The sequence below is a fragment of the Phocoena sinus genome, chromosome 19, assembly GCF_008692025.1.
Source record: "Phocoena sinus isolate mPhoSin1 chromosome 19, mPhoSin1.pri, whole genome shotgun sequence".
Classification (NCBI taxonomy): Eukaryota; Metazoa; Chordata; class Mammalia; order Artiodactyla; family Phocoenidae; genus Phocoena; species Phocoena sinus.
The window spans coordinates 39,690,283-39,705,703 of NC_045781.1; the positions used below are offsets into that span (position 1 = coordinate 39,690,283).

General features: G+C 46.8%; 1 protein-coding gene across 1 annotated transcript in view; it reads right to left on the minus strand.

Moving 5' to 3' along the window:
• The window catches only part of CMTM4 (CKLF like MARVEL transmembrane domain containing 4), a 71,291-nt gene extending 62,260 nt beyond the window's left edge, over positions 1 to 9,031 (minus strand). Inside the window, exon 1 of the mRNA XM_032613098.1 lies at positions 8,667 to 9,031. Coding sequence (XP_032468989.1) covers positions 8,667 to 8,852 — 186 coding nt within the window. The 5' untranslated portion in view covers positions 8,853 to 9,031. The remainder of the gene's footprint in view (positions 1 to 8,666) is intronic.
• Between the last annotated feature and the right edge of the window lie 6,390 nt (positions 9,032 to 15,421).

The window sequence follows — 15,421 nt, forward strand, 5'->3', positions numbered from 1 at the left end:
GAAGTCCCAAGAAAAAATTAATTTGGCCCTATGACCCAGGAGGAGTCCTGAAGGTCTTACTGAACTCAGCATTTCCCAGTGGTAAGTTCTTGTGGGTAAGCACACTGTTAACTTGGGATAAAGTGAGACCTTTACGTATGTTGTAGGACCAAGTCCATATATTTTTTTTAATGTTCAGAAATGTAATGATATTGCCCTTTGATCTAGTAATAGCACTCCCTGAAATTTAACAAAAAATAGTCACAGTTCAAAAGAAGAATGAAGGACATTTACTGAAGGATCCTTCCTAATAGCAAAATATTGGAAACCATGATCAGGGGATCTTATGCAGCCTTTGGAAGGGAAAAATTCCAAAGTGCTTTTCATTCGACTAAGATTTTTTCCTTAATTTCCTTTAATGTTACAATGGTTTTTTAATTGAGATATAACTGGAATATAACATTACATTAGTTTCAGGTGTACAACATGATTCAGTATTTCTATATATCAGTATTTGTATCAATGATATACACATTATCACCACAATAAGTCTTATTTAACATGCGTCACCATATATAGTTTAAAGAAATTTTTTTCTTGTGATGAGAGCTTATCAGATCTATTCTCTTAGCAACTTTCAATTACAAATGCAATACAGTACTATTAACTATAGTAGCCAGCCCTATAGGGTAGATTCCTTTCAAATGGGAGAAATTTTTTCATTAGCATCAACAAATTTATTAAGCACCCACAATTGTGCAGAAGGTTTCTTTTTTAAAAAAAAAAACAGGAAAATAGATTGAAAAAACTTTTAAGCTTCAAGTTTCTTCAAGATGTCTGTACTGTATTATCTAAATCATTCTCCCTAAAAGAGCCTCCAAATTACAAAGTAAGAAAGTAATAAAAGGTTAACTAAAGATTATGATTGGTATAATAGCTTTAAGGCTAACCTATACTAAGGTAGAGCTAGTAACAGCTGATGCTTTGGGAATTTTTGAAAAGAAGATATCTGCGTGTGGTATACAATTCAAATACAGTGAAAAATAAATCTCCTTTCCACCGTGACCCTTGGTCACCCAGTTTCCCAATTTGTACCATTCCAGAGATATTCGATAGTGGTAACAGGTTGGTGTGACTTCTATGTGAAAGACACTTTGCTAAGGACTTTGTATGGAAGGCTCACAGGTGCCAGTAACATTCTCATCAGCCCTGATTTACAAATAAGGAGACCTGCTTGTGTCCTGAAGTGAACAAGCAACTGGCCAAAAGTCTCATGGTGATAAGAGACATAAAGTCCATACTCTCAGAGCCCCTCCCCATCCCAGCGCCCAACACACACACACACCTAAACTCCATGTTCTATCTTCATGTTGTGTTGTTCCCTCTGCCCTCAAAACCAACCCTTCATCATCCCTCTGCCTGGCTAACCTGACTTTCCATATCAATTTTAGAATCAGCTTCTCTATCTAAAAAAATCTTGCTGGGATTTTGGGATAATGTTAAACCTACAGATCAATCTGTGGAGAAGCGATACATATTTTTTTAATTTATTTTTTTAAAGCTTTTATATATTTTTTTAATTTATTTTTGGCTGCATTGGGTCTTCGTTGCTGCATGCGGGCTTTCTCTAGTTGCGGTGAATGGGGGCTACTCTTCGTTGCGGTGTGCGGGCTTCTCACTGTGGTGGCTTCTCTTGTTGCGGGGCACAGGCTCTAGGCGCGTGGGCTCAGTAGTTGCAGCACGCAGGCTCAGTAGTTGTGGCTCACAGGCTCTAGAGCACAGGCTCAGTAGTTGTGGCGCATGGGCTTAGTTGCTCCGCGGCATGTGGGATTTTTCCCGACCAGGGTCAAACACATGTCCCCTGCATTGGTAGGTGGATTCTCAACCACTGCGCCACCAGGGAAGCCCAAGAAGTGATATTTTAATAACTATATTGAATCTTCCAATCCATGAGCACAGTATGTCTGCCCACTTATTTCAGTGGTCTTTGATTTCCTTCTTCGGTGTTTTGTAGTTTTCAGCATGTAGATCCTGTACATGTTTTGTTAGATTTAGCCCTAAGTATTTCATTCTTTTTAGAGCTATCATAACTGATATGGGTTGTTTTTTTTTCAATTTCAGTTTCCAATGATTGATTGCTAGGATATAAAAATATGATTGATTTTTGTGTGTTGACCTTGTATGCTACCACCTTGCTGACTCACACATTAGTCCTAGGAGCTTTTTTATAGATTTCCATGGGATGGTCTACATAGACAATCATGCCATCTGCAAATAGGGACAGTTTTTCTTTCTTTCCAGTCTGAATGCCTTCTCTTTATTTTTCTTGCACTGGCTAGCACTTCCAGTAGGATGTGGAAGACAGAAGAGACATGTGGTGAGAACAGACATCACTGCCTTGCTCCCCATCTTGAGGGGAAAGTATTTTCACCACTAAGTATGTTAGCTGTAGATTTCTGGCAGATGCCCTTTTCCAGGTTGAGGCAGTTCCCTTATCTTACTAGTCTTCTTGGCCACATTTATCGTGAATGAATGTTGAATTTTGTCAAAAGTTATTTTCTGCATGCCCTGACATAATCAAGTGCTTTTTGTGCTTTAAACTGTTAGTATGGCGGATTATATCTCCTGATTTTGGAAAACTGAACCAGCCTCTTCTTCCTGGGATAAGTCACAGTGATTGTCCTGTACTATTCCTTTCACATAACATTGCTGGATTCGATTTCCTAGACTTCCTAGTAGTTCGTTGAGGATTTTTGTGCCTGTGTTCATGAGGATGGTGTTCATGAGGATGAGGTCTGAAGCTTTCTTTTCTTGAACCATCTTTGTCTGGTTTTATAAAACAGATGTGTACTAGACACTTTCCTGAGGTCTCGGATGATAATTTTACTATTTTTAATCATCATAAAAACTTAAGAGTGGTTTTAATCTTTGCTTAAATTCTGCTAGAATTTATTTGACTTCAAGTTTTTGACCAGGAAGACAACTCCCAAAGATAACAATCTGCCCAAGGGAAAATGGGACTGTTTTATAAGGAGCCACCTGAAGGTAGAAGTGAGAATCCAATGCAATGAAACTACTTCACCGGCCATTCTCTGCACGCCCCTGCCCTGCTTCTGTATAGTCCAAGAAAGCCAGAAAAGTGAGGGAAGTGCTCACCAGCATGGGATGGAAAACTGACAGTTTCCATCAAATAAAAGATACTTATCACCCAACCCTGAAATGCAAACGCTCACATCTGTCTTTGAGTTGCCTAAGAAAGCACCTGTCAAACATTAACCGTTTAGTTCTTACAATTCCTAAGATGCTCAGTCATTACCACTCACATTCTACTACGGAGGAAGTCAAGAAACAATGGGGTTAAGAGATTTCAAGGAGATTAGCAGAGCTAAAATTTGAATTTAAACATCACCTATTACCCAACTTTGTTTAAAAAATAGTCCTAGGGCTTCCCTGATGGCACAGTGGTTGAAAGATTGCCTGACAATGCAGAGGACGCGGGTTCGTGCCCCGGTCTGGGAAGATCCCACATGCCGTGGAGCGGCTGGGCCCGTGAGCCATGGCCATGGCCGCTGAGCCTGCGCTCCGCAATGGGAGAGGCCACAAAAAAAAAAAAAAAAAAAATAGTCCTAAACAAATGCAATGCAATGTCAGAAGGTCAATCAGTCGTGGGAGGGGCTCAAGAAAGGGATCCAGGGACTTCCCTGGTGGTCCAGTGGTTAAGACTCTGAACTCCCACTGCAGGGGACTCAGGTTCGATCCCTGGTCGGGGAACTAAGATCCCACATGCCACGGGGCGCAGCCAAAAAATAAAATAAAATAAATGTAAACAAAAAAGAAAAAGAAAAGAGAAAGGGATCCGAAGCAAAAGAGCTCCTTGAGAGGTGTTTTTGGATCTTAAAAGCTGATTCTGCTCTTGGCTCTTTTGAGAAGGCCTATCCCCTCAAGGCGGAAAGTGGCAGGTCTGCTGGGTGAGGAACAGGAACTGCACACCTAGGAACAGCGCAATGGCCACTGAGAAATCAAAACCCTTGTTAAGTGTATCACTTCAGCACGTAAAAGTCACCCAAAAAGTCACCAGGCTGACCAAAGACCTCAGAAATGTCCTTGGACTCAAGGTCTCCTCTGCTCTGTGGAACAACTCAAAATGATGTGTTCAGGAGGCAGGAAAGAGCACACCACCTGGGTTCAAATCCCAGCTCCACCAACCACTAGCCACGTGACCTTAAACGAGTCACAACCTCGGTGCCTCTAACTTTCTCAACCATAAAATAAAGGTGATAACAGTAGAGTAAGCACTCATTAATGATGCCTGCTGTTGTGATTCAGAAAGTTGTCCCATCTAGGTCCTGTCCTCTTCTGACACTGTCCTAACATCATGGTATAAGCGATAGTACGCCCCACCCCCATCCCAAGAGCAAAATTCTGCTTTCAACCAAGTGCTTTGGAAAAAAAATCAAAACAAAACAATAAACAAAAGGCCCCTGGGCTTCCCTGGTGGCGCAGTGGTTGGGAGTCCGCCTGCCGATGCAGGGGATGCGGGTTCGTGCCCCAGTCCGGAAGGATCCCACATGCCGCGGAGCGGCTGGGCCCGTGGGCCATGGCCGCTGAGCCTGCGCGTCCGGAGCCTGTGCTCTGCAACGGGAGAGGCCACAACGGTGAGAGGCCCGCGTACCGCAAAAAAAAAAAAAAAAAAGGCCCACATTAACTATTTCATTAAATGATGTCTGAGAGCTAAAAACCAATAAGCGCTCACAGAATCCACATTTAAAAGAAAGAAGGTATTTAAATCAATAGTTTAAACCAACTCTTTTCCTACAAAAAGTACATTTATATTGTTTGAAATAACCACAGGAGATACTCTCCCCAACTAAGAAATAGGTATGAGTTTCTTTTCTTTTTTTTGCGGTACGCGGGCCTCTCACTGTTGTGGCCTCTCCCGCTGCGGAGCACAGGCTCCGGACGCGCAGGCTCAGCGGCCATGGCTCACGGGCCCAGCCGCTCTGCGGCACGCGGGACCCTCCCGGACCGGGGCACGAACCCGTGTTCCCTGAATCGGCAGGCGGACTCCCACCCACTGCGCCACCAGGGAAGCCCCGAGTTTCATTTTTAAAACATATAATCTAGGACTTCCCTGGTGGCGCAGTGGTTAAGAATCCGCCTGCCAATGCAGGGGACACGGGTTCGAGCCCACATGCCTCGGGGCAACTAAGACTGTGCGCCACAACTACTGAGCCTGCGCCCTAGAGGCTGCGAGCCACAACTACTGAAGCCCATGCGCCTAGAGCCCGTGCTCGGCAACAAGAGAAGCCACCACAGTGAGAAGCTCGTGCACGGCAACAAAGAGGAGCCCCTGCTCGCCACAACTAGAGAAAGGCCACACGCAGCAACGAAGACCCAACGCAGCCAAAAATAAATTAATTTTTAAAAAGATATAATCTAAAAAAAAAAAAAAAAAAAGATATAATCTATGACAATACATTGATTAATTTCCATAATATTTCAGATTAGTTTTACTATCAAATAGCATTCCATTTAAAATATCGATTTAACTTTTAAATCACTAGGAAGTAAACTATCTTTAATTCAAATATATATAATTATAAAATTATAATTATAAAATATATAATTATAATTTTGGGGTGGCATTTTCACCAAGTTTCTTTAAAGACAGGAAGTATTACTTAGCAACAGTGACAGCTAACGTTTTATTACACACTAACTAAGCGCCTAATAAACTAGGTGCTAATTTCTACATACTACCTCATTCTCTTAATCCTTTCCGAGAGATATAGGCTCATTTTACAGAAAAACCTCAGCCTTGAGGCTGACTATTTACGGTTCTGATAGAGAACTGATTACTAGTACTGTGTAAGGTTTTAACACTAAAATGATACAGAAAGGTAAGTCTCAAACTTTAATGTGCACGAGAATCTCCCAGAGAATCTTGCTGAACTGCAGATTATGATTCAGAAAGTCTGGGGTTAGGCCTCTGATTCTGCATTTCTAATAAGTTCTCAGGTGCTGGCAATGCAGCTGACCACACTTGGAGCAAGGACCTGCAGGTGGCAATAGGCCACAAACCACAAAAAATGTCTCTAAAACCTAAAACGAAAAAGTCAAATTTTTTTCTCAAAAACTTATATTAGAATTAGAACTTACATTAGACATATTTCTTGATGGGATTCTGAGCTTTGTAACATCTTAGAAATATCTTCAGGGACTTCCCTGGTGGTGCAGTGGACAGGACTCCATGCTTCCAAGGCAAGGGGCACGGGTTTGATCCCTGGTAGGAGAAGTAAGATGCCCCACGGCATGGCCAAAAACAAAAAGAAATATCTTCATAACGACTCTTGCCTTCTTTTCCAGTTTAAGTTGAGAGTCCACTGCCTTGAAGTTTTGTGGCGGTTTTTCCCCCTAAAAACCCTGATTTTTTTTTTTAACAAGGCTGAAAAGCTAAATGCATGGAACTGTTTCACGTTGCCATACCCTTTAAGCAGGTCCCCATCCTTCACTCACCCACACATAACATAACCTCTCGCTGTTTAAATTCTAGAGATTAGACAAAAGACAAGAGTTGGGCGAGATTTTAGGGGCTGGGCCCCAAAGTTCTTCCAGGTGAAAAGTAAAGCTCTACAAAAAAAAAAAAAAAAAAATCACCTTACGAAAAGGCAGTGATAAATACCACTGGCTTCCATTTCTGGCTTTAGGTGACAAAATTCCAGCAATGAGGTGATATCTAACATTTTATATAAACTACTGGATTTCATTCTTTTATCAGATCTTTTGAATGGCAAGCTCTATGTACTTTCAAAAGTCCAGAGTAAACAAAACAAGGTACTTAACAAGGCCCTAAATTCCACCTGGGCCCAGGTTCCCTCCCATCCTGCTCTTTAATTCACTTCTGATTATCAGTGCTGTACTCAAACATCAGCTAGCTGCCTCTTTTTAAAGGCAGTTATACACCTCCCCCACTCCTCCATTCACTTTGCTAACAACAATGCCTAACTACAGAACAAATATATCTCTTGGAACATTCCAATTTACCAGATAAGGTCAGTTTAAAATTCTAGAGAGGAATAACCTGCTCCGCTTTGTCTTTCCTGAGAGCCCTTCAAAAACACCCTCCTGCAATCAGCAGAACAAGCCTTTCACCAGAGCGAGAGAGCGAGAGAGCGAGAGAGCGAGAGAGCGAGAACAGTCTATGATTCTGCAATTTACAAACACTGAGACCTTTATTTAAAGGATATCCACACATTAAATGATTCCCAAGGAACCTTTATCTATGTACTCAAGCACAAGAAGACCAATGCTTGGAAGAAACAAAATGCACATACATTGCACCTCGGTGCAAATGGCTTCTCTAGATGAGAGGTCGCTGCCAGGCCTCAGAGAAAGGCCTACCTGTGTCAGGGGATATAGGGACAGTTTTTTCCGAACTGGAGTATGCTCTATCCACAGCAGAACTAAGTAACAAACCAAAGAGGCCTGTTAGAAAACCACAAAAGAGGGGCAGAGGGGACAGGACCCTGCCCTGAACACCCTGAAAGCTAAAAATAAGAATTCTGAGAAATGAGCTCTACCATAGACAAGCCCAAAAGAAAGTTCTCTGTTTCTGTTACCTCCAAAACTGGGTGCCCTCCCATAGTGATTTAACTCTGGGTACCAACTGGGCAATGCCAGCCACCGTGCTGGGGCAGAGGATTCAGGGATGCCAGTTCTACCTTTTGGGCTAATTAGAAAGAATCAAAACCTCTGCAGCTGGGACTTCCCTGGTGGCCAGTGGTTAAGAATCCGCCTGCCAATGCAGGGGACACTGGTTCGAGCCCTGGTCCAGTAAGATCCCACATGCCGTAGAGCAACTAAGCCCGTGCACCACAACTACTGAGCCTGCACTCTAGAGCCCGGGAGCCACAACTATCGAGCCCGCGTGCCACAACTACTGAAGCCCGAGTGCCTGGAGCCCGTGCTCCACAACAAGAGAAGCCACCGCAATGAGAAGCCCGTGAAAGGCAACAAAGAGTAGCTCCCACTCGCTGCAACTAGAGAAAGCCCCCGTGCAGCAACGAAGACCCAATGCAGCCATAAATAAATAAATAACAAAAAACAAACAAACAAAACCTCTGCAGCATAAACTGGAGACTCTGGGCAGATCTGGGCTCCCCCAATGCATCTAGACTACATGCCTCCATTCAACATTTATTTGAGCGTCTACCATATGCCCAGCACTGTGCTGGGCGCCGGGGAAGAAACCGAGCCACAGTCCCCAGTGGTGGAAGCCGAGACAAACGAGGACCATCCGGAGGAATGGAGGATGTGCGGGCCCCGAACACCTAACACAAGTTGCTATGACCAGCAGTACCCAGGGGACAGCATGACCCCGGCCGGGTTTCGCGCACCACCAAACCCAACAGTGAAAGAGGCTCGCGACAGCGAAGGCTGGAGTGGACAGGAAGGCCCGGGGGCAGGTGTTCAGGTAGAAGGCGCACACCTGAGGCGGCAGGGTCCCCAGGGGAGGCGGGAGGGCGGCACGGGGACCCAGCGAAGGAGAGGGAGCGCAAGGACTGGGGCCATGGGAAGCGAGTGCGCGGTGGAGGCCGGCCGGGCCTGCGCCCCCTGAAGCGTGAGCAGGGAGGGAAGGCGCGCGGCTAGGCCGCCCGCCGGCACCTGGGGCCCCGCCCGGCACCTACCACTTGGGCGACCTTGAGGCAGCCAAACGCGCCGCGCAGGTAGTCCGGGTCGCAGCGCAGGCCAGCCAGCCCGCGGCGCTGGCTCACCGGCTCGGTGGTGGGCTGGTACGGACTGCTGGCGCCCGAGATCATGGAGGTGCTCGAGGCCTCGCCCTCGAAGCCGTCCAGCTCCTCGCCGCTCCGCATGCTGCCGCCCGGCCCGGGCCGCCTTGCGCGGCTGGCCTCAGGCGCCCGGAGCTAGCGGGCTCAGCGGGGCCGCCGCATCGCCGCCGCCACCGCCGACTAACTGCCCGCACCGCCGCCGCCGCCGCCGCCTCTGCGCCCGCCGCCCGGCTGCGGCCGCGGCTCGGTCTGCTCGGGCTCGGCTCCCGCCGCCTCGGCAGCGGAAAGGGAGGGAGGCGGGAGCTGGCGGAGAGGGAAGGAGGCGGGAGCCGGCGCGGCCAGCCGGGAGGGGGCGGAGCGAGTGCCCGCCCGCCGGCCGCTCGGCGGCGCTCCGCGTCTCCCGCGGGTGGAGGTGGCTGCCCGCGCTGCGGGGCCTCGGGAGGGCGGGGCGGGGCGGGGCGGGGCGCCAGGGCCTCTGGCTCCGCCCTCACCTGAGTACAAGCGGGGGTTGGGGCCGCAGCTGCGCGCCAGGCGATCACAGCGTGGGAGGGCGAAGGTCGGGGAAAGAGGGGTAGTGGGGAGCAGGGAAAATGGGGGTTGACGGAGGGTCGAGGTGGACCTAGGGGGCACGGAGCTGCTTTCCCAGAGCGCTGCCTCCGTTTCTTCCCTGGAGGAAGTGGGGTCTTCTTCAGGTAGGCCAGGGGACTTATCGGTGAAGACCAAGGTGTGCTGTGCGACCCCCGTGCTGTGAACAGTACGGGGCCCAGGGTGGGCCTGACTTGGACTGTTTGACAAGAGGGGGCTAAGTGTCTCGGCTCCCACACTGGGCAACAAACCAGTACCTAAGTCAGGGACTGAACGGGACAGGGGTGAGAAGTCGGGGTGAGTGAGGTCGCTTAGTACTGGGTCTGTAAGACAGACACGCGGCAATATTTGTGAATAACTCCCAATGTACGCTCTGGATTCACCGGTCTGACCGAGAATGAGAGCTAGCCCACAGCAGACCCTCGGTGACTAACATTAGTTTCCTCTCTTAGCTGAAAAGGTTTTGCAATCTCTGCCTAATCACCAAGGCAGGTTAAACACAGATTTTTGCACTGAAGGGCATTAATTAGGGACCAATTTGCAATTCAAGTGTGAAGGATAATTTTAAGCTTAAGTAAAACACCGACTTTCTAAGAATTGTCCCTTTGGTATTGAACCCTCCCACAACACAAATATCTAGAGCTTACCATGCTTTAGACACTGAGGAAGGCACTTGAAAGTGTTATTCCCATTTTACAGAAGACCAGACTAAGGTTTCAGACTGGTAGTCCCAGGCCACACAATTGGTGAGCAGAGCCCACTCACTTCCAAATTTTTTCACTACACAGTGTTGCCTAGTATATAATTCAGATGGGCTTGTGAACTTAGGAAGTGAGAAGCAGTAAATGTCATAACTCAGGAGATCTCAATTTAAAGGGCTCTCACCTTTTGGTTACCAAAGATGGAAACAACAGTGACTCTAACACTCCATTCAGCCCACAAATATTTATTGGGCACTTATATGCTAAAGAATATGCTAGGACCTGGAGGTTGCCAATGAAAGATAACAAGTTGAATGGTTGGATGCAGACTCTGGCCTCTGCTTTCTCCCCAAATCCCAGTGAAATGACAGTTACGGGGCATTTTTTAAGGGCATAAAACCACAGGGACAAAGAATGGGAAAGGAGACAATGGCAACAAAATGTTGGAAGCAGAAAAGCAAATGGGCAAGTGGTAACTAACTTAGCAGATCCAAGAAAGCTAAACCCTAAGTTGGCACAGGGAAAGGCTGAAATGCAACCTAGGTCATATCACAGGAAAAAAGGCTCAGGAATGGGCAGCACCAAGCACATCTAGAAGTAGGGGGGTGAAAGCAGGAATTAAAAAAAAAAAAAGACCAAATGAAAGTCTTTTTAAGAAGCAGATGGGGAGGGCTTCCCTGGTGGTGCAGTGGTTAAGAATCTGCCTGCCAATGCACGCAACAAGTTCGAACCCTGGTCTGGAAAGATCCCACATGCCACGGAGCAACTAAGCCTGTGAGCCACAAATATTGAGCCTGCACTCTAGAGCCCACGAGCCACACAAGAGAAGCCACCGCAATGAGAAGCCTGCACACTGCAACAAGAGTAGCCCCCGCTCACTGCAACTAGAGAAAGCCCACGCGCAGCAACGAAGACCCAAGGCAGCCAAAAATTAATTAATTAAATTAAAAAAAAAAAAGAAGCAAATGCATCCCTGGATCCCCACCCATGACCATCCCCCAAGACTGGAATCTTTTTTCTCTGGAGAAGGTAAAACAGAGGGTCCCTTAGCTAGGGATCACTAGGCACAGTTGAGGGCAGGAGTACCATACTAAAGATTATATATATTTATGTGTGTGTGTCCTTGGATACTAAATAAAATGAAAACAAAAATTTTTTTTTTTTTTTTGCGGTACGTGGGCCTCTCACTGTTGTGGCCTCTCCTGTTGCAGAGCACAGGCTCCGGACGCGCAGGCCCAGCGGCCATGGCTCACAGGCCCAGATGCTCTGCGGCATGCGGGATGCGGGATCTTCCCAGACTGGGGCACAAACCCGTGTCCCCTGCAGCGGCAGGCGAACTCTCTGCCACTGCACCACCAGGGAAGCCCTGCGAAAAGGTTTTTAATTCAATATAAGAGTTAAAGAGAATCTCACAGGAAATAGAACCAAAAGACAAAGAGATGGAAAATGAGAGAAAAGATAAGAATATTAGAGGTATAGTCCAAGAGAATAATAGAATAATAAGACTCTAATAAAGTTAGAACAGAGAATATAGAGGGAAGAAAACAAAAAATAATTTTAAAAAAATTCAGTAACACTTTCCAGAACCAAAGGACATGAGTTTTGGCTTTAAAAGACTCACCAGTGCCCAGCACAATGAATGAACATGAATCAGCACCAGGTACACCAGACGACTGGGGGCATAGAGAAGATCCTCAAGGTTCCAGAGAAGAACAGAGCATGTTTCGTTATAAAGGATCAGGAATCAGAAAGGCAACAGACTTTTCCACAGCAGCTTTGGGAATGGAGTAAACCATTCCACATCCTGAGGAAAAATGATCCCCACTTAGAAGTCTGGTTCCAACTGGAGTATCAATCGGGTATGAGGATTGATGAAGGACTCTTTTGGACATGCAAAGGCTCCCTCTGTCTCTTCTTAGGAGGCTGCTGGAGGAGGACACCACCAGAACAAGGATTTAAACCAAGGAAGCAGAGGACATGGGAGCCAGGAAAGGGTGAGAGAGAGAGATGATAAGGGTCCTATGGTGAAGGGGAGAGAGGCCCCTGTGCAGCAGGGCTGGGGGTTAAGCAGCCCAGATTGGAGCAGCCAGAGCTTTGAGAGATGTCTTCAAGATGAAATTAAGAACGTGTTTAGGGCTTCCCTGGTGGCGCAGTGGTTGAGAGTCCGCCTGCCGATGCAGGGGACACGGGTTCGTGCCCCGGTCCAGGAAGGTCCCACATTCCACGGAGTGGCTGGTCCCATGAGCCATGGCCGCTGGGCCTGCGCGTCCGGAGTCTGTGCTCCGCAACGGGAGAGGCAACGGGAGTAGGCCACAGCAGTGAGAGGCCCACGTGCCGCAAAAAAAAAAAAAAAAAAAAAATGTGTTTAAATAGAAAAGAAAGATTTATAGTTTCTGGAAAGTTTTGAGATAAATTAGTGATAAATGCATAGAAAATTAAGCAAATATTCATAGATGAACTGCAGGAAATAAAATGATATATAGAAAAGAAGTATGCTAAATTACATGTAAATAACATTTGCATAATTATAACAATGTAAACAATGAGTGCGGATCTGACCCTATTAGGAGGAGAGGATAGAGGGACAGGATGTGTGCATGTGTGATAGGGAGAAGGGGACGGTGGGCAAGAGACCTAAATACTCATCATCCATCATGGGAGATCAGTAGATGCTTAAAACTGAGAACTCAACAGGAAGCAGTATATGCATGTTAATTAAATATATAAAGGTAAAGGGACTTCCCTGGCGGTTCAGTGGTTAAGACTCTGCGTTTCCACTTCAGGGGGCACGAGTTTGATCCCTGGTCGAGGAACTAAGATCCCACATGCCACGTGGTGAGGCCAAAAAATATATATATATACATATATATATATATGTATATGTAAATATAAAAATAATTGGTTAAAAGTTAAAAAATGTCAATTCTGGGGAGCAGGATATGTAATGGGGGTTATAGGCCTTGTAGAACGATTTGATTCTCTCAACTATGTGCTCATATAATTTTAATAAAAGCTAAATTTAAAATGATTTTTTTAAAAAAGGAACTTGAGAGTCAGATATAGTCCCTGCCAGCACAGACATGGAGACCAAGCATTGAAACCAGTAAATATACAATAGAGCATGTGCTGAGTATTGTTCATGGTGGTATGGGAATTTCCAGGGAGGATTTCATTGAGTCTGTGGGTCAGAATTTCAGCTGAGGTCTGAAATACGAAGAGCAGTTAGCAAGGCAAAGAGATGGTAAGGGTTGGTAGAAGAGCATTCCCGGAAGAGGGAACAACATGTGCAAAGGCCAAGAGATAAGAAAGCAAAGTACAGTGAAGAGGCTCAAGTGCAGAATTCAAGGGTGAAAGGTGGCCTTGGGTGTCCCTGCAGGGCCTCAGGGACCATGTGAGAGGGTAGATTCTGGACTGAAGCGTGTTAAGCAGGAGAGTGGCCCAGTGAGGCCTCCTTTTAGAATGCTCTCTTTGGCTTCATCGAAGGAAGTAGATTGAGCGGAAGCAAGATAGGAGACTCCTCTCCAGTACTTGTTAACTGTTCCCTGTTCCTGGACACTAGCCTATGTTTATTTTTAGTTCCGGGGAAAGACTCGAAATTTTTCCTTCTAGTTTTTAACAGAACTTCACAGACTTCCAACGGGTGTTACTGGGAATCCCACATATTAAGAGTAGATAAAACTTGGTATTGTGCCTTCCTCAAGTGTTCAGTCGTAATACAGCATGAGTCTGTGGCTATAGCTGTGCCTCCAGGTGTCTACAAGTGCTGACGACAAAATGAGGGCGATAAATGACAGAGAAGTGGGTCGCCCTCAGGTCCCTGGCTCCAGGGTCTGGTCCACATATCCAGGGCTGACTCAAGGAAACCAGACTCAGAAGAGACTGATGAAGAAACCAGATGCTACTTTGTTAATTGTTGCCAGTGGATAGGCTCTGCCAGCAACCGTAATGCTGATTCTTATCTCAGTCCCTGAACTCATCCTGAAAAAAAACTGCTCAGAGTATAGCATCCTTAGATACACGCTAAGCCCCAGTATATGCTGCTTCACCTACATCGGGCCTGGCCTCTTCCCAAGTCTCTCAGCCTCTCATTTAGCCGAAGGGCAACCACCTCCAAGCCTGGGGGATTCCCCACTCTAGCCCTCCTCCCCAAGCACACTGATTCCATAAAACATTGGTCCTACAAGGACTTTAGAATCTGAATTCCATGAAGGGCTGGGAGCAAAACACCTTCCCAAACTGGGGTCCCTGCGTGTTCTGTCCCTGGAGGCAGTGCCTGATAAGGTTGAGGAGGGAAGAGGTTCCAGTTTCACTTTGTTTCTTACTGAGGCCCCTCCCCAGGGCAACCCTTAGTGTTGGGGGTAGGGCTGCTTTTCCTGTAACTTCAATTAAGCAATAGTGCTCACCTACTACTTTTAATAAGGTCAGTAATTAGGAGGTCCCTAGAGACTCCTACTTCAAACAGAAAAATACAGACAGCGGTAGTGGAGAACATCGCAAGCATAAAGCATGCAGTGGGAAGACTGAGTTTATCACGAACAACTATCAATATTAAGCATGAACCAAACATCCAAGAAAATCATGTTTAATGTTTCAAGACTAACAGCTCGGTCTGAAATGATTCTCTACCTTTAAAGGGCCTTTTAAAGAAAGGTACTGGTATAAACTCCTAATGTCTGAGGATTGTAGTCAAAGATGTGAAAAACAAACAACTTCTTTTTGTGTTTGAAAGGACCAAATGTCCCTCTCCTCCTCCCGCAGTGTTCCCACGAGCCTGGAGGGAGGGGCCGGGCCTGGGCAGATTCCAGGCGGGAGCGGTTCAGGGGTTAGAGTTAACTGCTGCTTCTGAAAGAACTCGTCCCTTCAGTTGGAAAAATGCTCTCCAAGTCGTCTCTAAAAATAGTGCTCGCCGGGATTTTCCAGTTTGACATTCCTTCGGTTCTCTATGACCAAGGACAACCCCGGGCCAAACCATCTGCGCCCCTTACCGGGGCCTCCGGTGGAATCCCACCCTCCGTGGGACCCCAGTTTGTTGTTCCCGCTGCCTCCAAACCCTGCCGGCACTTGATTCAGGGGAAGATTCGCCTGCTCAGCAGCTGCCTGGCTTCTCCCTGGCTGCCCGGCTCTGCTTTCTCTTCCCAGGGCAGGGGATGGGGAATGGTTTTCTGGGGAAGAAGGCAGAAACTGTGGCTACAAGGGAATGTGGACACTGCCTACACTTACCTCCGATACCCGTGTCCCTGCCGGCCTGGGCTGGCTAAACTAGCCTGTGAGCCTCCGGGAGCTGCCCAGGTAGCCAGGAGGCAACGTACATACACCAAACATTTGCTGATGGCCCACCCCCCTGTCTGTGCCAGGCACCGAGCCACA